We start from the raw sequence: 24,572 nt of genomic DNA on the forward strand, positions 1-24,572 counted from the left end.
TCTCCCATTTGGCGATGCTTAAAAGATAAATTAGTATCTAGTGATTGGGGGCACTTCTGGACTGACATGGTCCCTCGGATATACCCTAAAATTAATTAAGCTTAGCAGGGTTTGGCTACGCTTTTCTCTTCATAGCTGCTGAATTACAATCTACAATTAGCTATATTGGATGAATTCTACATAGGAAAATTCCAATCACAAAAAGGAACTCATAGAAGATAATTTGGCACGGAACGGTGGCGATTACTTTCTGCGTACTAATCCACATACTCCCTCCCTTTCTAACTATTTGTCTTTTTAGAGATTTCAACAAGTGACTACACACAAAGCAAAATGAGTGAATCTACACTCTAAAATATGTCTATATACATCCGTATTGTGGTAATCCATTTGAAATCTCTAAAAAACCAAATATTTAAGAATGAAGGAAATACAAGCTAATCACATGGGAACGCAACGCCCAGGCCTGGAGACTCACATGCAACTTACAAATCCTGGCCGCTAGTGGGCTTCACTTGGGCCTATTTCTTTTTCTAATCTCTACTTTTATAAAAACTGAGTTGGTAATGATGATGTACCTGCCATCTTATAATATAGACCGTCCAATCAATATATGACGGATAAAAAGCAAACTATGACAATTTTACAAAAGATACCGCACCTCTCTTCATCTTTACAGATAAGGCTTTACCCCGTTCATCCTTATCTCCATTTCCGATTCATTTTTATCGTGGGCGAGTATGTATATACGTGGGGATACATGCATTTTTATCGTAGTTACCTCCTCCTTTTCGCTTCATAGAGCTTATCTTAAATTTTTAGTTTTTTCATTTTGTAAGTCTCAATTTGGTTGTTCCTCATGATATGTTCAGATTTCAAGGTGCAATAAGTCATTGCATGCAAGTATTAAGAGAAAATTGACCAATGCATGTAGTTTATGCATGCATGCATTGTAATTAATGCATGAGTAAACACAATTTTTTTAAGAAAACAAACGCATTAATTGAGTGGTTTTGCAAACTATAAAAATTGTTTCACCACTCATTATCTACCTTGGTTGGTGAGATTTTCGAATTGAGCTCTATAAACAGAAAATGAGGTAGTATACAGCAATGCTCAACCGTTAGGGGGGCCAGGCCCCTGCTCGCCCCTCCTTGTCTCCGCTATTGTCGATTCTCCACATGTTGTAGAGATGACCATAAACAGAGAGTTTCGATACATCTATAGCTAACCTGCATCAGAGAAGTATTTTTATCATTAAAACCAGTATAATTTTTACATAACCAAAACGACCAAATAATAGTAAGCGCTCCCACCATGAGAAGAGTTCTAAACCTATGGTCAATCCCATGTAACCAGTTGCCAAATACATTAGCAATACTTCGGATACAAGCCAGAAGCTATTTAGATGACTGACCATATAGAATGAGCCAATTTACATTGCAAGAATAAATGTTTTATTGTCTCATCATGATGACAAAAGAAACATATTGCAGACTTCCATGCCAGTTCCTCTTAATAAGGTTATTTTTAGTAAGAATAACCCCGCGACAAAGATACCATGCAAAGATTTTAGTCTTAAGAGGTATCTTCATCTTTCAGATCTTCTTATTATTATCACCTGGCACATCAGACAGAATTAACACGCTATACATGGACTCCGCTGAGAATGTCAACGCCGTTCATGCATGTACCAGAAAAGATCGTCAATCATAGCAGAAAAGAACGACGGTTGCAGCAATTCGTCGTCGCCGCCGTCGCAGGTCACGGCTCCGCCATGATGGATGTAGCAAAATCCCTTGCCGGTAGTAACAAAATACAATGATGGTTGCAACAATTCATCTTGTCCCGTCACCGGTCGCGGCTCCGCCATGATGGATGTAGCAAAATCCCTCGCTAGTAGTAGCTAAATCTGAGGACGGTTCCAACAAAAAAAGCCACTGCCCCAGTAGGTCGCAGCTCCGCCTTGATGGATATAGCAAACCTGTCACCGGTAGTAGCAAAATTCGATGACGGTTGTAGCTTATGGCTTAGCTGGTTGCAGCTTCCAGGGGTGGAGGTTTGCTGGTCGGCGTGGAGCTAGATGGATGGACGGAGTGCATTAAATGGTGGTGCTGCAGGGGCGCGCGCCTGGGCTGTAGCAGGATGTGATGCCGGCTGTAGCAAATTGCGATAGGCGAGACACCAGGGAGCGGAGACCGGTAGTGATGAGGTCGATGGTGCTCCGCTCCGGTCCTTGACTAAGCGGCTTCCACAGCTGCAGGTAACCGTATAGTTTGTAAATGACATCAATAGGTTATCGCAAGGTAGCACGCTCAATCACAAGTTTATTATGAATCATCTAGAGTGTCCAAATGAGGACTCCGATATCCAGCTACCTAATGTGGTGGTGTCCCAACATAGAAGCTTGCAGTTCCGAGAAGATTTCAGTGAAGTCGGTGTGGCACCATCCTCCACCAACTACTTCACGGAAGCAACTTCAAAAAAAAATTAGGCGGTCGCACATGTAAAGAAAATGTGGTTGGATTCCTCCGCCGTATCGCACAAGGGGCAATTACCATCACCGGGGCCGTTGCGCTTGAGAACCTCGACCCCAGAAGGGGATGCGCCTGCGGATCCATTGTCATAGAAAGATCTTAATCTTCAAAGGAAGCTGGATTGATAATCGGGCAAAGCATTCGATTATCCAAAAACAGTTTGATATATAACAAGATTTTTATTTACAATCCACTTGAATGCCAAACGAAGTCTTAGTACTGCTAAAGTTGACACCACGCGAGGAAGGCATCCCTGAATAAACTTTATCATATAGGCAACCTAACTGATAAAAATAACAGACAGAAGCCAGGACACCCGAGTTGTCTCGTACAATCATATGCTCGTGAAGGCTCTGCACTGTCTTTCCCAATGTTCCTTGGCCAAGCGAACACGCTCAACACGCTCGGTTTGCATCCTCTTCTCCCAGTACTCCGGGCAACTGTAGGAAGGCAGAAGTATTTCACTGATCAGCAATGTCAACTGAAAGAAGGGTTTCTACGTAAAAAATAGTGCACACGTTTGTGTGTGTGTGTGTGTGTGAGAGAGAGAGAGAGAGAGAGAGAGAGAGAAGACTATTATCCCCTTTATTTTTTTCTCAAATTCACTTAATTAATTATTACCTGTTTCTAAGCAGAATGTTGAGCTGATTCAGCCGCAGAGCGTTAGGAAAGACACCGGCCTAAAGCAGAGCCAAAGATATACGTTTCTGATCAGGTGACCTTGGTAGAAAATATTGAGCAAAAATTTGATAGATTTACCCGGCGACAAATCGGGCATTTTGATCCGGGATCTGCAGACTCGAGTCCATCAACAACTGTCACAGAGGCTGCAGCGCTGCAACACAGGTAGCAGAAGATGTGGCCACATGAAAGAGAAACTGCATCGAACACTGTGTCCTGCAAAACCAAACATCTTATTGAGTTATATCATCCACTCTCTTCAGCAGTCCGAGTTTTCACAAAAAGCTTTAATAAAAGGGCCGAAAATGTATAGCTCACGTACTCTCCTCTGCAGTACTACCCTCTAAAATAGTTGTTGACACGTGGGTCACGTATCGGACCGCCAAGTCAGAGGCTAGCATGTGAGAGCATTTATATCCATAACTTACCAAGCAGATTGAACAGGTTAAGTCGATGTCGACCCGCAAGGAATCCAAGAGGCTACAAGAGAGCGTCGGCTTATCCTCATCGCCGAATGTGAGGGAGAGGTCCACTAAGAGCTCCATTGAAACGGTGTTGTTCCACCTCAAGTTGATGTACAAAGCCATGAGCTCGTGCAGCCACGGGGATTCAAGTATCTCGATGTGCAGCCTCCGCGCTTCAGTTCTGAAAGATTGCCCTTGTTTCGAGCAACATTTCTGCAAGTTTTTTTGTGTTAGATGCTATCATTATGCCATTAAGAAAATGATTTATCATTATGTAGTTGCTTGTGACTATCTAATTATCAAAGCAGGGACAGTAGATGGTAATGTTGCCGCAGTAATCACCATTTCACACCAACAATATTGATGAGACTAATACTGTATGGTGTGCATCTTCAAATAAAGAGACATACAGGGGCGCAGCCTGGATTGGATCCGGCCTGAGCCAAACATGATGAACAATGTTGAACAGTAGCAGAAGTGCTACAGTCAATGAAGGATTCTAGGGCCATGACCTGGGTCTAGGCCCTGGGGGCCTTTGGCCTTTTTGCACCTTCGGATAGATAAATAGAGTGTTCACAACCAAGTATTATGACTTATTAGTCATCCATCTGTCAATTTCCCTTCATCGACAACACTGAGTAATTTTAACATGTCCGTCTTACCTCCTCTTTTCACATGGGAGGTAAGAAAGTAGGAGTTACTCAGACCACTACCTAATGAAATCAACGGCTCAGATCTATTATACACTCTTACCTTCCATGTGAAAAGATGAGGTAAAAGAGACCATCTTAAAACTGCTTGCTTTTCTTTAGAAAACATATATATGTAGCGCAGGAAAACCGAATTATTGAGTTAGGGGCCATGCCTTGTCATACTTCTTTGTGATTTTCCTCATGGCTACAGCATTTACAATAGCATAGGTAACTAGGTCTTTTCCTTGCCGTACTAGTGCCTCATCAGTCCTTTGAGACCTGTTTGTGAACCACATGAAGTACTTCCTCAATCCCGTGGATGCTACATGCAATTTAAGTAACTTTTCGACCCTTTCATTGAAGCAGCAAACGATTGTTGACAGCTCATTGGCAAGGGATGGAAAGAAACTCTCATCACGTACTGCACATGCAATAGCTAGTGTCAAATATTGATCATGGGCCATGTAGCCTATACCTTCATTAATAACTCTTTAAATATTCAGGAACATATAGATAGGAAAACAAGTATAAATGCATGTGCACGACTAAGGTGTTTGATTCGTATGAAGAATGCATGAACTTTGTAGACTTAGGTGTTTGATTCATGAAAATGGAAAATAAATACAAAGGAGTCATAACAAAGGTGTTCACATTAATGCAAAGAACATACAAAAGTAAACTTGTGAGACATGAGGTGTAGTATGTCATCTCTACTATGGGTAGCATGTAATCTCTATTGTGGTTGTTGTAGTCCCGTCGAGCTGTGGTTCCCCTGTACTTCCATTTTTTGCTACTCCTTATATAATACCTTAATATTTTGCAACAGAATGGCTGCATGTATAGCCGACATAGAGGCCGGGAATCTACCCTCTTTTCGGGTAAAAGAATAAGCAAATGATAATTTTATTTTGGCAATGAACACCTTCATCTTATTCTCTGCACACACAAAATCTAGAAAGAGGTTTAAGTGGATTGTACAGATATGGCATTTCTCTTTGAATCGGAGATCAAAATAAAATTGTTCTTGTTTCTTCTTTGCACCATTAATTACTATGAATCCAATTTTGATGGATAATGGCACCAAGAAAATAATTCCTCATTCTTATTATTTTCTTCACATTTTCTATAAATCAAGGAGGACCCTACATTGTCTACCTCTATCCTATAATATCACCACATATGTAGGATGTGCAAACTTAAATGATATCTCTCAAAATGGAACAATGCATGTTTTCACAAGATAAGCCTTGGCGCAGTGGTATAGCTGTTGCCTTGTGACCAAGAGGTCACGGGTTCAAGTCGTGGAAACAGCCTCTTGCATAAATATAGGGAAAGGGTGCGTACAATAGACCCAAAGTGGTCGGACCCTTCCCCGGACCCTGCGCAAGCGGGAGCTACATGCACCGGGGCTGCCCTTTACTCCCTTAGGGCTAGAGGATAACTATCTTTTTTTTCAAGCCCTTTACTCCCTTAGGGCATTAATTACTGATTTCACAAACTTAGACGGATCACTAATTTACTTGGTATTTAGGGATAAGCTTAACGAAAGATAACCTTGTTAAGGATCTAAAAAAAGGATCGACTACTATAACGGAAACCAGAAGTGATGTTATTGCCATGAGGGAGAAACGACTCATGTGGAGATTGTGCACCGGGCTTTCAATTGACCCACACTTACTAGTTTATCAAAGCATGTCTTAAAATTAGTTATCCAAGATAAGTGGACAACCGAAGCCGAAAATTCGGGCGGGGTGTATGCTCTATGTTGTGCTATTTTTTTGCAATTTATTCATATGGCTACCCACTGGATCCATATGCAAAGGTGTAGGATGTTATGTATTTTAGGTGCACGTATTTGAAGATGGTAGCACAAACTATGTTCAACCGGCATAGATGGTGGTCTCTAGCAATAGGACGCGTGCTACACAAGTGTATCTTGTGATCCATATTTGTGTTCGCTCAAACTATTTTCGAGAGTTTGCTTTTCAAACCCTTTCTACTGATATACTTTGTAAGAATGAAGTGCATTAGTCGTTCGGAGAGGCTGGGGTTTCCATCTTTCTACAAAGAACAGCTGGCCTTCTGGAGAACAATAGAGAACTGGTTGAAAATAACAAGCACAAAGCAATTACCATAACAGTGGCCGGCCCCGGTGCACTGGCTATGCCCCGTGACGACCATGGTGGTGTCGTCGCCGGGGAGCTGCGGGCAATAGGGAATAGTGTTGCATTTCTTAATCATTTGTTTGAGACGCTTCAGCCCCAAAGTGGGCAGTTCCTCCTTCATCCCCTGCATATATCTCTTGTACTCCTTGGCGAACTTCATGGCTACAACGGAAGACAAGAACATCACCAGATCGAGATTTCAGGAATGGAGCGAGAAGAGAAGTTGCTGCAGGGCAAGCGATTAGGGATAATTTAATTACCTTGCTGCTAAGCGGCTTGACCGAATTTAGGATGAGTAGCCAACTACAAAGGCGCCCTTGTATTTGATAAGTCAACGCTAGCTTGTATTTGAATGAAGAGGCAGGCCCTTGCATTTGAATGTCAACGCCAGGTTGTATTTGAAAGAATGGGCAGGCCCTTGTTGCAAGGTCAACGGTTGTGTTTCGATGTGCACATTATGTAGTGTTATGTGCATGCTTGTGTTAGTTATTTATTAAAGCAAGATGTATGGCGGCAAGTATAAAAGGAAGTTTATATGGCGAAGCTAACTAGAGAGCATGGATAAGCTTGCGCACAGACACAGCTAAGGAGCTGACAATGAAACTTTTAAATCACTCACAAGAGCAACAGAAATAGCTAGATACCAAGGCAGTAACTCGACCATGATCGCACGCCCATCCATGATAAACTATGTAAAGAATTCTAGATGGTACAAATATGAGAAAGAGTAGCATATACTTATATATATTATGTAGTTTACAACATAATATCTAGGTGTAGCCACATGTACTGGGCATCGTAGTTGGAGTATTAGCCAAATTAATTTTTTTCGTAAAAATTTCCAGCACAATTTGGACTTTAAGCCAGGTACTTCATCTATCAAATATTTTCTTTCCTTTCCGGATACGCGTATTTCTACTAATAAATAATCATCATATATCTATGGAAAAGAATGATAATGAAGTTAGTTTGTCGGTTGGGACGCTGAATATATGAAGATCGTCCGTTTAAAGGTTTCTTCAAAATATCCGAGCACCCCGCCTACCCTTGATGCCTATGAGAAGGAGATGGATGCCACATATGATGGTCCGCTTCCCCCCCACTTTGTTGGCGCGGTTATTCAGGTCAGATTTGATGATGCAAGACATGAATCCATGTTTTATGACTTCACAACGTCTTTGCAAATATCACATTCCTAAGAAAATGTCCAAAATGGTGATGGCTTCAACTCTGACCCAAGTATTCACATGGGAGGCATGAGTTGAATTCCCCAACATGGAAGGATTTTGATTGACAAGTCATACTGGCATGAGAGCCTAAACCTGGTGAGTCATTAAGGGGTGAATCGAGCTCCAGCTAGCCGGAACCATGGTACAGTGGTTGGTTGATACACATGCATGCTATAGGCCCGACATATTCTGGATAAGGGATGGTAATCGGACGAGAAATAACTTGTTGGTGCATCCTTAAACTTGGTAGTATCCTACATTGCTAGAGCCACATATGTCGATAGAAGTCTCGTCGTGATAAAACAGATAATTGGATCATACATCAAAAACTCCTCGTTGAGAGAAACAGGGCGCCAGTTCATGATGATGATGTTTACTAGGACCAATATGATATTGTGACGTCCCCACGGTCGGCGTCAGTTTTCGTCGGATCCTAGTAGCTATACTAGAACGAATTTCTAGAGGGAGAGGTGCAGCAATTTGGCACCAGATATCCAGGAATGTGGAAAGAGCAGTTGTGAGAAGTAAAAAAAGCATACAAAATGTTACATCAGGTTATCGGTGGATCTAGAACATAGATAAAAGAAGGACAGACCATGTTTAGGCACCCAATGTCCGTAAAAGTCCTACTTATTGCTTTGCTCTCTTTCTTTATATGTGGCGTGACATCTTCTTCGGGCAGCGGGAGACGATGTCCTCACCGATGCGGGGCAGGGAGTGCTCGAGCAAGGTTATGGCCGGCGTCAACTGTGGTGGTGTGCAGGGTGTCTGGTGTACGGTGATGGGGAATCTAGGGTTAGGTTGCGGAGGACCTCTAGGGATCCACCGGATCTGGCCCGTGGAGGCCCATCTTCTAGGGCTGCCCCGGCGATGATGCTAGCTAGCCTCTCTTGATCCGTGCCACGACAAAGGTGGGTCTCCCAGCGCGTGGACCGACATCGGGATGTCCGGTTCACGGCGGTTCTGCTATGATGTTGTCCATTTCTTGGTGCCTTTGTTCTTAGGTGTCCTTTTACTCTCGTGCTGGTGGTGAGTCCGACTTTGATTCCAAGGCATCGACCCTTGATGGTCCGTCTAGATGGTTGGGTCTGAATGTCTATTGTGGCATTGGTGAGGATGTGAGTGAAAGCTCTGCACTTTGGCACACACAACAGTGGTGTCATTGCGGGTTTTCTCTTTGTGTCTGGGTTCTGGTGAAAACCCTAGACGGTTGTTTCGTGCTTGTCGGCGACGACACTTTGCGTCGTTACCCTCTTGAGGTGTCCGCAGGGAACTCAAATAGTACCACTGAATTGCAGTGTGTCGACGTCTTCGAGGTTGCCTTGATCCTGGAGTGAAGTTTCATCGGCTCCCACAAGGAGTGGATGTGTTAGTATTTCATCATTTACACGTGTCCTCGTGGTCAACGTTCTCAGCCCTCATTATCTGCTGTTGGGATCGGCGTTCCATGACAATGGCATATTTTGCTTGACACACTTGCTGGTACAGCCTCGTCAAATAGGGAGTGGTTTTCATTGTTACTACATCGGTTGTTAAAATTAGCCCTGCTTGCAGCTTACTTAGGAAATGATCTTTGCACCAATCCCTAACGATCAAAGTCGAGTCATGAGCCTTATCATTGACATATTATTTTATGAAACCTTATGGTTGACACATTGGGTTCTAGATTAATTGTGCACGAAAAATCAAAGCAAACACAACAACTGTGTCGACATGGTACCTTCGTGTCCAGACATCGTCATTGTGTCGACATCGTACCTCCGCGTCCTGAAATCCACACACACAGAGAAGACCACGCATGCCTGTCTCATGTTTTTTATGCCGTCACCCAGCATGTGGACCCTGGCCCACCCCCCGACGTTCCACCAGGCGCGGACGCGGCGGGATGACAACATGCGCCGCGCTGATGCAGTGGATACCATGTGTTCATGGCTGTAAACTCTGCCCGGAGTCTCAACTCTCAACTCTCAACTCGCATCCGATTGTTCTGCGGGACAAGAGCAAGACGACCGCATTCGTCGGCCGGCGTTCGTCGAGAGACCAGGAAATGGAGCCGTACGTCGCCCTCTTGGCCTACCTACAACGGTTCGCAGGTATGTACGTAGATATATCATGTTACTACTAATTAGTTACGGCGGCACCGCTCGATGGTTCTTGGTAGTAGTATGACTATGACGCGGCGGCACTGCTTGATACAGTATATCTGATGATGGGTGGCAGCTTCGGTTTCCGCGGCGAGCTGCGACGCGGAGGCGACGGGGGATGGCGGCGGCGATGTCTGCCGCAACGAGGCGGCGGCGCTGCAGCTCAAGATAGTCGCCGTCGCCGCTATCCTTGTCTCGAGCGCCGCCGGCGTCGCCATCCCGCTCGTCGGCCACAGGTGGCGTGGCGGGGTTCGAGCCGGTGAGGGCGGGTGGGCGTTCCTGCTCGCCAAGGCGTTCGCGGCGGGGGTAGTCCTGGGCACGGGGTACGTGCACATGATGCACGACGCGGAGGAGAAATTCTTGGACCCGTGCCTCCCGGACTCGTCGCCGTGGCGGCAGTTCCCCTTCGCGGGCTCTGTCGCCATGCTCGCCAGCCTCGTCACGCTCGTGGTCGACTTCATCGGCACACAGTTTTACGAGCGTAAGCAGCGCGATATGGCCGCTGCCGCCTCCGCCACAACGAGCGCCCAACATGAGACGGGGTCGCCACTGCTGGAGGACGGGAGGACTACAGGGGGCGAGAAGTGTAAAGCCGACCTTGGGCACAGCCATGCGCACGTCTACGAAGGAGTAGTGCACAACGGCCATGGCCACGAGAACGAGGAGGGCCCGTCCCAAGCTCGTCAAGTGGTGGTTTCGCAGGTACGAACACAGTGCTTGCCTTGCCCCTCCTCTCAAGCTCAAGCATAATCGATGCTGTTTTTTGGGATAGCTTATACCAGGCAAGCATAATCGTAACGAGCTCAAAAACACTATATCACTCTCGCTTAATTAATTAGTTGCTTAAGTATGTGTGCAAGAAGGAACTCTCTCGAAGCAGGCTTTCATCATGCTTTATAGATAAATCAATCATGCAGTTCATACAACAAGTTCAAGTGCACCAAAGAAAATAATAACGCCCGCTGGGGCATCAGCACAAACACATCCAAGGGGAATGCAAAGAAAGAAGAAAAAAGGCTGCCAAGTGGCCGGAGTCAATAAGAATGTACTTACTCCCATTGGACCTAACACGGTCACACCATGGCACCGACCTAGAAGCGACCAGAGCAATAAGCGGGTTGAAATCCCTCAAGGTTACCCTCGTATGAGACAACGGCATCACTATGTATGTAATAGGGAACGACTACAACCTGCAATTCATCTTGTCCGAAATCCGCTACCGATCGTCGTCCGAGAATCCTAAAACCACAATGTCACTCTTTATCAAATTTGATCTTAAGACCCGGCATGGCCTCAAAGTAGAGAAGAAGGAACTTGAGGTTGATGATATCAAGTTTCAACCCCCTCCACCATAGTCATGGTATTATCCGCATATTGTATGCACGTGACACCAACCTCCCGGGTACATTGCACGCGCACATATACTCCGGGTGCAACTTTTTTTTATTAAGCTATATACTTTCAGCAAATTAGTTGCATCTTTATATGGGGTTAGTGACACACCAATAGGAAAAGATGACAAATGTGCTAGTGATGACAAATGTGCTAGTCGAATTAATCATGCATGCTCCTTTCCCGCAACAAAAAAGAATTAATCATGCATGGAATAGCATGACATATATGATAAACCAACATATCTACATACTCCCTCCAGATGCAAATATAAGCCTCGCATGGGAATGTAGGTCATCAATTTAACTAGCAAAACACATATAATTTTCCAAAAAATATATATAACCTCCGTCTAGTACATGCGCATCTAGACAAATCTAAGCCAAGAATTTTGGGACATATAATTTTCTAATATATATATATAGGAGTAGGATTTTCTACAATAGCTTACCATAGAACTAGTTAAAGTTTTCGAAGGTGTAAAGGTTCTTAAAAATACTGAAAAAAATATTGAACCAACACACCTATAATATAACATGATCCAACGGTGGGATTAAAAAATATGTCTGGATGTGTCATGGACAAAAATAGCAAATGTCTCGGTATATATTTATCCTGAAGTGAGGAATAGGGATTGACTATTCGTCACCCTCAGTGAGGAATAGTTATTCTTCACCCCCCCCCCCCCCCCCCCCCCCCTCTGTTTCAACATTAATACATCATAATTTTACATTCCGTAAATTTTGTCTTATTTTAGACGTAAAAAGAGAATGTAAGAAAACATACATTCGCCATAAAAAATACTTTGACATGTAAAATTACAGATGTAATAATATAGTGTAAAATATACGTAAAATACGATTTTTTGGTCTTATGACCTATATTTTTCTTTTCCTATGCCAAATTTTACATAGTGAATCAATATGAATATAACTATTTGTATTCCAATGGTAATTTATTTATAAAACGATCATAAAATTATCTCGGATGCAGAATAACTTATTCTACCCCCGGGTGATGAATAGTATCATCATATATATTTATCCAAACAAGGATCAGCATTCTGGCCATGACCAATTTTTTGGTGGAGTAGTCTTTGGTAGCAATTCCAACCTGTCGTGCTGCTACTCCCGATCATCCATCATCATTATAATGTGGATCCAACATGTCGATATTTTTCCTCAAGACAATATTAAAATATTTGTCTCGTTGCAGGTTCTTTCTAGTGGATCAATAATAAATATTTGATAGTCATATCTTTAATTTGACATGGTAAAATAAAAATAATTACATAATTTTCATTCTTTGGCCAACCACGGACTGTAGGAGGTGATTAGTTTGTTGTAGCCTGGTCAAGAAAGCAGTACCCCACAAAACAAACATGCTAGTGTTTGGTTTAGTACACAATTATATTAAATTTCATTGCAACGCCCTTAAAAAAATATACACTTTCTGTTTTTGTGAGTTATGTTTCAAATTTACACCATGGATCTAGAGTTGCGCATACTGAAGGGAGAGCAGCCCACGTTTTATTTCATCAGTGTATATAGTATGTCACTATTATTCTCACAAAAAAGTACTACATTCGTATAGAATCTCCACCATTATGATATGTTAGATTCGGATTGACAAATACCAACCATTATACTTATTTTCCAAGGTATATGGTGAGTGGAGGAATGTTTCTCGTACTTCACAAAACTACTCAAATTAAACTGATGCATTAATTTGAATTAATTGCAATGCATGCATGCTTGTCGACTAGATGAGTAGGAATATTACATGCATTGGTGTGTTCCTTTTTAATTCTTGCATGCAGTGATTTAATGGCCCCCGGAATCTTCAAATGAGATTGAGATGAGCCCTTTAAATTGAGACAAGCCCTATAAACCGGAAAGGATGGAGTACTAGATTATTGTGAGGATCGATGTACAACTAAGGAAATTAAATGAAGACCATGATTAATTAAGGGCCTAGATACTTTGAATTCGTCAAATCCTTGCTCTTTATTGTTAGCAGTATATACTACCATCTGGAACCTTGTCAGTTTAAGCACGTACTGCTTATAGGCTCCACTTCTAACTTTTTGAATCGATAATAGTTGTGATACAAAATTGATTTTACTTTCTAGAGAAAAGGTAGTGCTTCTTAGAAGATCTTATTTACTATATGTCTATATATGTAGCTGTATTTACCATAAATCTCTTTCTTTGAGCGAATACATCTGTATTTAGTACTGCGTTAATGTAGCCAGCCATATGATCAATAGAAAATATATTTTAGGTGATGTGGACTATGTTAATCAAGCCAGTCATATGATCAATGAAAAAAATATTTTAGCTGGTGTGTGGATTAATACAATGGCCTATTTTCATGTGGTTTAATAATGTAATGAATGGCCAACCTTCAAGATTTATAGTCATTTGATGCATGTATATATGCCTAATTATTTATAGTCATTTGCTGCATGTATGGACAACCTTCAAGATTTTGGAACTTGGAATTGTATCACACTCGGTGATCATCGGGCTATCACTAGGTATTTCGCAGAGCACGTGTACAATCAAGCCTCTGGTTGCTGCCCTCTCCTTCCACCAGTTCTTTGAGGGTTTTGCACTGGGTGACTGCATTTCTCAGGTTAATTAACTATCTCCATTTTCTCCTAATCATGCTTAAGTGTGGTCTTTCAGAAAATGAAAAGAGGTGTGTTTTCTTCAAAACCTTCGTATTGTAATTGAGATGTACCTGCTCAACCAATAATAGTACATTACAACTGTTACGGTGATTGGCGATTTTAGGGGCCGTCCATGCTCTATAATCTGATGGTAATAAAATTAGAGTTACAAGGAGTTACGAGAGTGAAATTACATGAAATTACAAAGTAATGGTGGGACCGGTACCAAAATTAGGTGGGATACTCTTTTTATGTTTTATAAAAGGGTATATCCGTTATTTTTACCACGGTCAGGGCCTTCCGCGTGAGGCCCCTCCTCAGATGTTAACACATACGTCATTCCTGATCCAAATCTCAAAGTACCTTCTAATGTTCCTAAATAAATCCTAATGTATCATCGGATACAGCCGTAGATTCCGATCTCTGCTGCCATTGACGACTTCCCTGGCGACCTGCTCGTCGTCCCTCGCGAAAGCGGCCGCATCGGGTTCCCCACCACCACACGACCTGCTCGCCGTCCCTCGTGGAAGAGGCGGTTGCCGGACATACCGTCGGGTTCCCCTCCCATCGTAACCTGCTTGCCGTCCCTCGAGGAAGCGGCTGCTGCCGGGCACACCACCATGGTCGCCACCCAGTCACACACCACTGAGATGACCGGCCCTTAATGTTTTCCGAGTCCTTTATGATGGAATCCGAAGCATGACTGTCGCTTCAGGAACTATGCTTGCTTTCACTAGTGTAGAACCGGGCAATAGCACCGGTTCGTAAGGCCCTTTAGTGCCGGTTCAGGAACCGGCACTAAAGTTTCGGCACTAAAGCCCCCCCCCCCTTTAGTACCGGTTCAGCACGAACCGGTGCTAAAGGGCTACCACGTGGCACGAGCCAGTTTCAGTGGCCGGGAGCCCTTTAGTACCGGTTGGTAACACCAACCGGTACTAAATGGTTGTGGGTTTTTGTTTTATTTTGTATTTTTCAATTAAATTTGTGTTATCAATTTAATTTAGGATTGTTTTACGTTATAATGAGTTGTAGTCGTCATCATCATCATCATCATCATCATCGCATATTAATAAATAAATAAACTCTAGCTAGCTAAAAATCATCATAGTCGTCTAATTACCACTATTTAATCATCATAGTCATTACCGCTAGCTATGTAATCATCATCAATGCTGGCTAGCTTAAAGAGGAAACATTCACTTTGTAACAGAAGCAAAGATATCATCAAGTTCAACATAATCATCACCAACATCGAAGTTCAGGACACGGACATGAGACAAGTACTAATTAAGAGCATGAACTAGTAGCTACTCCTGCTGCTCCCTCTCAGGTAGAATAGTATAGAACATGTATAGCTCTCCTGATTCATCATACTGGAGCATGCAGATGAATCTGTCTCCTAATCTTGGGTTGTGCTTCTCCTTGCTGACCCCTAGTACTTCTCTGTGATCATTAACAATTTTGCTCCAATCTTTCACTATTAAGCATTCTTCGCTTTCAAAAATCCTGAATGCACTTATGTGCAATGTAGGATATCTTGGCCGTAAGCTAACCATTGACATGTCACCTTTAGTCTCGATCCACTGAGGCACAACTGTCATCGGAAGTCCCTGTTGAAGAACATCGTATATAGTAATAAGTGTGTATATATGTGACACCTCTGAAATAGTTTAAGGACCTACGTGACACCTTTAAAATAGTTTGAGGACCAGGATAACACACATGTTGCATTTTGAGGACGTGGATGACGATTTTCATAGTTCGAGGACCTACGTGACACCTCTGAAATAGTTGGAGGACCTATGATGCACTTCACTCAGTAATTAATATACTAAGCAATGAAAGTTTAGCTTCAAAAATAATGTATGCAAAAGATGCACTAATTAATTAAGGACAAATATTTAAAATCTTATCATCTTTCGATTATAGATGTGACCGTAGTTCAATACGATCACCATTGGTCGCACATTTTGAGTACTAACATTTCTAAGTTTAGGAGAAAAAATTGTCTTGACAATATTAAGATCCTCAAGCCATGAAACATAATGACTTATCTCCTCGCAGTTTAGTTGAGCCCCGGGGCAGTAGTAGGTCCTATCTACCAAGCGCCGGACATGTTTGCTTGAACCGAAATAAGCTGACAATACAAATTAGTTGTCAACTATTTTTGAATAAACTGTATGAAAGACATAAACATATGCATGCATGGTTGAGAAAAAGTCACCAAATGGTAGAACTGGAGGCGTTTGCACATCGACCCAGATGTCTATATTACCTTCAATATCATCTTCCGGACGAATATCAAAGGTGATAACCATATCAGGCTCAAATGCATAAGCCTTGCATAGTGCTTGCCAAGTTTTGCATTCAAAATGGGTGTATGTGTCTCCATTATATAATTTGACGTTGAAAGTATACCCATGCTCCGTCTTCAAGTAAACTCTCTTTACCTCCATATCATCTATAGCACTAGAACCTATCTTATCCAAGACAAAAATTCTTGCATAGTAGGGGATGCGCTAGTAGAATAGTGAAAATTTAAAATTATAAGTTGAAGCAAATGAAGCATAAGTTTTGCATTCAAATAATAATTAACAAAGTGACTTACTGTATCAACTTCGAATGTCTCATCCAGCTTGATGCTGAAGCGCCTACCATCAACAAGGAAATTTTGGTCGCACAGGCCGCGCTGGTCTTCACAGTGTTCGCACATAATGAAATCTTTTTCGTCGTCAGATGACATTTCCTATGTTCATATAGATGAAACATTAAACACCTATATCTAGCCAAATATATATTCATCTAACATTTGACATTAATATATCTAACTATATATTCAATTGACATTACTATATATTTAACTTTTCTATCTAATTCATCTAACATTCGACATTAATCTAACATTTATATAAACTCAAAATATATAAAAAATTAAATAAATAGAAAAACTCATTAACAAATAATATTTTAATTAGATCATCAAATCTCAGATACCTAATTTTTTCTTACTAAAAATAAACTAGTTATATTAATTATTGAACTAGTTCTAATCTCATATACCTAAATTTTTAATTACTAAAAATAAACTAGTTATATTAATTATTGAACTAGTTCAAATCTCATATACCTAAATTTTCTTACTAAAAATAAACTAGTTATATTAATTATTGAACTAGTTCAAATCTCATATACCTAAATTTTCTTACTAAAAATAAACTAGTTATATTAATTATTGAACTAGTTCAAATCTCATATACCTAAATTTTTCTTACTAAAAATAAACTAGCTATATTAATTATTGAACTAGTTCAAATCTCATATACCTAAATTTTCTTACTAAAAATAAACTAGTTATATTAATTATTGAACTAGTTCAAATCTCATATACCTAAATTTTCTTACTAAAAATAAACTAGTTATGTTAATTATTGAACTAGTTCAAATCTCATATACCTAAATTTTCTTACTAAAAATAAACTAGTTATATTAATTATTCAACTAGTTCTAATCTCTAGTTCGACGGCGGCGCGCGGCGTTCGGGGCGGACGGCGCGCGGCGCGGCGGCCGGGTACGCGCGAGGAGAGAGAGCGAGATACGTACGGACGGCAGCGTGGGACGACGACGGGACCGCGTCGCGGGATGACGACGGACGGCGGCGCGCGGCGTTCGGGGCGGCGGCGGGGACGACGACGACGACGAGGGCGGCGACGACGGGAGCGGCGCGCGAGAGGTTGACGAAAGAAGTGGGGAGATGTAACTGATATATAGAGTGAGCCTTTAGTACCGGTTGGAGCCACCAACCGGTACTAAAGGCCTACTTTGGCCAGGCAAAGAGGCAAGAAGAGCAGGCCTTTAGTACCGATTTGTGGCTTCAACCGGTACTAAAGGGTGGTCTTTAGTACCGGTTGGAGCCACCAACCGGTACTAAAGGCCTTGCGCTGCCACCCCAAAGTTTAGTCCCACCTCGCCCGGTGAAGAGCAGCCGCACTGGTTTATAAACCCAGCCGCGGCTACCTCTTCGAACTCCTCTATATAGCAGGCTTCTCGGCCTAATTAATTAGGGCACGCTGTCCTGTGAGCCTGCTGGCCCTTCTGGACCTGCATTTGCACTCACTAGGTCTGGCAGGCCCACTGGGCAGTGTGCCAACAAATTTTTTATATAGTTTTTTCTTTTCTGCATTACTTATTTTCTTCTATTTATTTTTGAGTAGTTTTTTATATAGTTTTTTCTTTTCTGCATTATTTATTTTCTTCTATTTATTTTTGAGTAATTTTTTGTATAGTTTTTTTATTTTCTGCATTATTTATTTTCTTCTATTTATTTTCTTCTGGAAATTGAATGCTGCATACTGAACAATTAGGTAAATGACCGAAAAACAACAAATGATGTCAGAACATGTTGGAAATTGATGACGTCGATTTAAATGCTGCATACTGAACACAAAAGAAGTCCGGTGTTTAAATAAGTTATTAAAAATAAAAAAGAGGTGCAATGCTGGTTAATTTGCTTCAAGCCTTTCGGAATGCTGTGTACTCACGGCTTATAAACCGCTCATACTGCCTCTCTCCTGGTGAAGATCACAAGATAGTTTGGTTAAATTGCATTACTTGTAAGTCCAGTTAACATGGATGCTTATGATGCAAGAGCAACATCAAAAGTGAAAATTTGACACAAATAGGTAGTTGTGTAACTAAAATAGGTAGGAGGAGAGATAGCTCTTATGACACAAAAAAGAAGTTGTATCAAACCTTTTATGTCGGATCTAGAACAAACCAATCGGTATCACCATCATACAGCCCAACCGTGGCTCGTGATGCATATATATGCATATCAAATGCACGGTTGGACGTATGATGGCGAATCCGAATGATTTGTATTCAGTCGATGAACTAGTAGATGTATGCAGTCGATGAACTGATAGATGTATGTAGTCAATGAACTGAAAGACTTATGCAGGGAAGGCGAGAGGTGGGCTATATATAGGGTCGTCTGGCTCACAAAGTGATTGTGGTAGTTTCGATCCAACGACTCACATGAGCTAGGAAGAAACACACCCTTGATCCAACGACTCGCAAGAGCTAGAAAGAAACACACGATCCGTGTCTTCCTGATTGGTGGGATGCACATTAGTACCCACTCCGGACTCCGAAACCCTGATACTCGGAAAGAGTTTGTCCAGTTTGTACACGAAGTGCGTCCAGTTTTTGCCGTGACCCTCTCTATTCTTTCGCGCATGCTATGCGGGTGATATGATGATACCATGCCAAGTTTCAACATTTTCAGGATTTATTTTGTAGTGATTTTCAATTTCACGGTCATTTAGCTCTCTAAACAATTAGGTAAATGACCAAAAAACAACAAATGATGTCAGAACATGTTGGAAATTAATGACGTCGCTTTAAATGCTGCATACTAAACACAAAAGAAGTCTGGAGTTCAAATAAGTTTAAAAAACATTGAAGTGGCCATGTAACAGATGAGTTCTCGTCCGAAACCCTGATACTCGGAAAGAGTATGTCCAGTTTGTACACGAAGTGCGTCCAGTTTTTTCCGTGACCCTCTACTCTTTCGCGCATGCTATGCGGGTGATATGATGATACCATGGCAAGTTTCAACATTTTCAAGATTCATTTTGTAGTGATTTTCAATTTCACGGTCATTTAGCTCTCTAAAGAATTAGGTAAATGACCGAAAAACAACAAATGATGTCAGAATGTTGGAAATTGATGACGTCGCTTTAAATGCTGCATACTGAACACAAAAGAAGTGCGGAGTTTAAATAAGTTATTAAAAATAAAAAAGAGGTGCAATGCTGGTTAATTTGCTTCAAGCCATTCGGAATAGTATAGATTGCACTAAGCCACTGCACATAGCTCAGTGCAATCTATACTATTCCGCAAGGCTTGAAGCTAATCAACATGTAGGTGAGCATTGCAACTCTTCGTCATTGTCTGTGCACTCACGGCTTATAAACCGCTCATACTGCCTCTCTCTTGGCGAGGTGGGGCTAAAAACAGCTTGCCATAACCTCATTAGTATCGGTTCGTGGTATGAACCGGCACTAAATGGTGATGGTGGGGCCATAGCCTGACCGCAGGCTGACACAACCTCTTTAATACCGGTTCGTGGCATGAATCGGTACTAAAGGTTCGCCACGAACCGGTACTATTGATCGCCGCCACGAACCGGCACTAATGTACACATTAGTGCCGGCTTTAATTCAAACCGGCACTAATGTGTTTCACGTTTGACCCTTTTTCTACCAGTGTTTGGTGATTTCGTGACCATGTTTAATGGGGATTCCTCGTTTGTTCTCTGCTTCAAAACGATCGAGCTTCAGATCAGCCAAGAAGATGAGATAGTGAACCAATATGCACAGAAGAACTCAAGGAATAGGCATAGTATAGAGAGAGTTACTTTCAGAACTGAAATACTATGTAATGTTGCACTCATGAGAGTGAGAATATTTTGCCCAGTTCCATTACCATCTTGATCTTGTCATTCACCCAGCAAATTATAAGTTGTTTAATGTTACTGTTTGGGGTTCTTTCGCTTGTGAATTTCTATAGTAGCTGAAATACTACGATTGTGGAGAATACTTCTTTATAACAATTCAACGGATATAAATTCACTCAAGTATACTTGTGCACTGGAGTATCCAGCTGAATCGATCTCCAGAAGTCGTTGCACTGGATCTTCAGTACTTGCTTCTTCCATGTGCACTCAAGTATCCAACTCAACTGATTCAAGTTCATGGACAATTAAGCGGTATAAAAAATTAACCAGGTGTACGTTTCTTCTTTTCTTTTCATTCCATACATAAGGTTATCAGTCTTACAGCATCTCTAGCAGACCCTGTAAATCTCGCAAACCCGCATAAGTCTGGCGAGTATACAGGCTCGGCCCAATTTTTTGGCCAGAACAGAGCCCGTATACTCGTCCGGCCCGTAAAAAAATTTACTGCGGCCCGCAAACCGCCCAGCAGAAGCGGTATATCTATGGGTTTGCGGGGAGATATGGGTCGAAACCCTATACCTCCGCCGCCACGTTCCACAGCAATTCCCCACTGCCCCCTCGCATTTCTCGTCGCCGGCGAGCCCGAACACGCCTCGAAATGCCATGTGGAGCTTCGGCCACAGCTCCGGCGATTGTCACGACCCCGAGCGCGAGCGTCGTGTCCGCTCGAACGGCGCGAGGAAGCGCGGGGCAAGAAGTGGATGAACTGGGGCCTCTCACCGCCGCCGAGGTTCCTCCGTCGCGAGACAGAGGAGTACGACCGTCAGCCGGCCGCGGGGTCCTCCGCCGTGGGCTCCTCCGCTGCAATATCGAGATCTGCCGCGTGGCTCACCCGCGCAGCAAGCTCTTCCTCTTCCGGCGAGAGGCTTATCCCCGTGAAGACGGAGTGGTTAGAGGAGCTGGAGGAGCCCGAGGAAATCATGCGCCACAGCGTCGTCGGGCCCGAGGACTTCGTCGCCGATGTCGACGCGGTCGCGGCCGCCATTGCCGAACGCAGCTTGCGCGAGGAGGCAGAGCGCCGGCGCCATGACGAGGAACCCGAAGCCCTCATGCTCTAGCAGACGGTCGGGCGAACCTTGCTGCCAAGGAGAAGGACGACGAGTGGCGGCGCATCTGCGAGAAGCAGAGGGAGAAGTATATCGACCTTGGCAGCTCCGACGAGGATTGAGCTCCTCCACCGCGTCGTCCATGGCCGCCAGCTCGCCGCCGTGAGATTCCCACCCCCCTTAGTACTAGTAGTGAATGTAGTATGTAACATGAACTAGTGTTTGTAATGAATTAGTGTTTGATCATGTAGTATTTGTAGTATGTGATGAACTACTATGAAGCATCAACGTTTAGGATTAGTTGGCCTGCTAGGAACGCCCGCCATCTATTTATCTTGAGTGTAATTTTTGCTTGTGCTCCGCGCACATAGTTGAGCGCTAGGGCAATCACCAAAGGTCCTGCGTTCGAGTCCCAGGCCCAACCTTTTTTCATATAAACAATGGGTATTTATTTTTAACTTAACTTGGTTAAATAAAAATAATCAAAATTTCTGAGGCGATGAAGACACCATCGAAACATTCTCAACTGCAAAGCATTAGCGAAACATTCAACGAATGCCACAGACCCAACTCCTTTTGACTAGTTTTCAAGGCTACAACATGGAGAAAATCTGAGGACGTTCAGCTTGGAAGACACAACCGAGACGACGGCCACTGTCTCTGAAGACGCTAGCTCTGGACTTCGGCGCCAGGAAACAGCACTTCGCTACAGCCGCCAGCAATCATCGGTGAAGAGGCGCCCTTCTGCGTCGAGCCGCTGGACGTAACAAAACAGATCGAAGCTCGTACGGTCATGTATTCACATCCGTACATATCGCATGGATACTGAAGTTCAATCTTTGAACCACCTAACTGCACACAAGATCATACTGAAAGCATAAAGGGCATCTGAGGTGCAGCAAAAGATAGAGCAACGTAGAATATGAAGTTTGATCCAGCGAACTCCACATAAGAAACAAACTGCACCCAGTTGTGCTGCACCAAAGAACATAGCAAAGTAAACTTCTAATTCTAATGCAATGTGACGAATCATGTCCGCAGCTTTCATAAGCAGCTATAACTCATTCTTGATAATCCTCTGCATGCTTGTAGCTGCAATACGAAGCACAGTATAAAATGCAAACTGCCACAAGGGTATCATATATTAACTGACATATAAGTTCTTGAGCTAGGGATGGGTGGGCCAGAGAAGGAGGCAGCAATCTGACCGTACGCAAGGAGCTCGCTGCGTTTGGGAGGCTCGTCCCGCTTCTGCAGCAGGCGACGACAGGGTGAACTCGCTAGAGGGAGGGGCGTCGGCTGTTGTGGAGGAGGTCGGGGTTCGCTGCGTTCCGCCGGATACTTCCTTGACAGCAACGACGACCGGAGAGGAGCGAGGCGAGGTCAATGGCTGGAGACCGGGAGTTGCTTCTGGCGGCGCAAGACGGACCTAGAGCGGAGGGAGGCGAGAGGGTGGAGCAGGACCGGTGCGAGGGCACAGGAAAGCGACGTGCCGGTCGGCTGCGGGGCGACGTTGAAGCGGCGGCGGGCTTGCGTTGGTGCAGCAGCTAGGGTTCGTGGGGTCAGGAGGAGGGGAATCGGGACGAAACAACTCCTGCAGCCGGCGAAGGGTGACGTACGAAACAGGAGAGCGAAACGTTTATTATGCATATACTGCGGGTTGATTATCAAAATAATCAAGGGTTTCTCTGCAAAACACTCGTTATAAATTATTGTTATAAATCCGACGGTCCAAAATATTCTGGAGGGGAGTTACATGAAATTACAAGTCGTAACTCTACAACCACTGTAAAAGAGCTCTACATTACATATGTGCTAAATATAATAGTTCCTCACTTTAAGCAAGGTATGTCATGAAACAAATCTACGCAGGCTCAGCTGAAGGATCTCTCTATGCTTTTGATGGCGTTCTTCTTTGCCATCACAACACCCGCCGGGATCGCTGCAGGCTCCGCCATGGCATCATTCTACAACCCGTACAGCCCCCGTGCTTTGGTGGTGGAGGGTATTCTTAATGCCATGTCGGCTGGTGTACTGATCTATATGGCACTGGTGGATCTCATCGCGGCTGATTTTCTTGGTCGGAGGATGAGCAACAACCCGACCATCTTGCAGGTTGGTGCATATGTCTCCCTGTTTCTTGGGGCCATAGCCATGGCATCCCTTGCTATCTGGACTTAGTGTTGGTGGTTGGTGTGAGTATCTATACATACTTGAAATGACTAGAGATGGAAAATAAGATGAAGGATTGGAGTTGTAGAAGCTGGACGTACACATGGCTTTCAATGCACTAGGAGTTGCTCTATAGTCCCTTGGAGAAATGGAGAAGCTGCTTCTTTTTTCGTTGGTTCTTTTGTTTCTTGTTCTTAACATGGTAGTGGTGGGACGCAAAGGTGCCTTTGTTGGTAATAAACAACAAAGTCCCTCTTTGTCATGCATTGTGAATTTGTGATGGATGGTGATACAGGAGATGAATTAGTGTTGGGGATAAGGAGCTCCAGGAACTGACTTTGTTCCCGTCACAAGCTCACATTTAAAATCGGGAATTATGCCACAAGTTCACTGCACGGATCCAAAGTGCGACCCAACCTACTCCATCCGATTGCACTTCCATGCAGTGATTCTGGTTTCATCTCCTACCGTCACACCCATAAACTCCTCGCAATATAGTGCATTGGTTTTTGGTTTGAATTGCTATTTCGACTTCGTTTGGAGCGCATGCAGTTCAATTGTTCCTCTTGTATCCTTCCTTCATTTTAATAGTTAATTAAAAATGAATTTTATATATTCCCTTTTAAACCTTTATTTTTTAAATTATTGCAAAGAGTTAATTGCTAGAATGAATAGTACTGAGCTATGTGTCGTTCTCATTCATGATGTTCACATATTTGTGCAATCCCCAGAGGGGCTGTTCCAAGAAGAAGAGAGGGGGAGGGGACCTTACGGCAATAAGTAAACCCAACTAACCACATATTAATTTACTCTCAACACTTGCCCTAATCACCTCTTATCCTTGTTGTCATACATCATC

The 24,572-nt window shown here is 43.0% G+C and overlaps 2 protein-coding genes across 2 annotated transcripts; one reads left to right on the plus strand and one right to left on the minus strand.

The window, feature by feature from the left end:
- Nucleotides 1–2,871: 2,871 nt before the first annotated feature.
- Nucleotides 2,872–6,699, minus strand: LOC123149144 (probable E3 ubiquitin-protein ligase BAH1-like 1). The gene is made up of 6 exons (XM_044568676.1): nt 6,507–6,699; nt 4,548–4,795; nt 3,647–3,895; nt 3,297–3,434; nt 3,159–3,217; nt 2,872–2,977 (listed from the first exon to the last, which is right to left on the minus strand). The coding sequence occupies exons 1-6, from the start codon at nt 6,697–6,699 to the stop codon at nt 2,872–2,874; spliced, it is 993 nt and encodes a 330-aa protein (XP_044424611.1).
- A 2,905-nt stretch (nt 6,700–9,604) lies between these two features.
- LOC123153571 (zinc transporter 10) lies at nt 9,605–23,722 on the plus strand. Its single transcript, XM_044572635.1, has 4 exons — nt 9,605–9,861; nt 9,989–10,614; nt 13,792–13,941; nt 23,414–23,722. The coding sequence occupies exons 1-4, from the start codon at nt 9,654–9,656 to the stop codon at nt 23,720–23,722; spliced, it is 1,293 nt and encodes a 430-aa protein (XP_044428570.1). The 5' UTR covers nt 9,605–9,653.
- The last annotated feature ends 850 nt before the right edge of the window (nt 23,723–24,572 follow it).

Source organism: Triticum aestivum, chromosome 7A (assembly GCF_018294505.1).
Source record: "Triticum aestivum cultivar Chinese Spring chromosome 7A, IWGSC CS RefSeq v2.1, whole genome shotgun sequence".
Lineage (NCBI taxonomy): Eukaryota > Viridiplantae > Streptophyta > Magnoliopsida > Poales > Poaceae > Triticum > Triticum aestivum.

Coding starts and splice junctions, on each gene's coding strand:
- LOC123153571 (XM_044572635.1), top strand. CDS start 9,654: ATGACAACATGCGCCGCGCTGATGCAGTGGATACCATGTGTTCATGGC. Junction 10,615..13,791: donor GTCAAGTGGTGGTTTCGCAG/GTACGAACACAG, acceptor ACAACCTTCAAG/ATTTTGGAACTTGGAATTGT. Junction 13,942..23,413: donor TGGGTGACTGCATTTCTCAG/GTTAATTAACTA, acceptor AAATCTACGCAG/GCTCAGCTGAAGGATCTCTC.
- LOC123149144 (XM_044568676.1), bottom strand. CDS start 6,699: ATGAAGTTCGCCAAGGAGTACAAGAGATATATGCAGGGGATGAAGGAG. Junction 3,435..3,646: donor TAACCTGTTCAATCTGCTTG/GTAAGTTATGGA, acceptor TTGGTTTTGCAG/GACACAGTGTTCGATGCAGT. Junction 2,978..3,158: donor AACATTCTGCTTAGAAACAG/GTAATAATTAAT, acceptor GCCTTCCTACAG/TTGCCCGGAGTACTGGGAGA.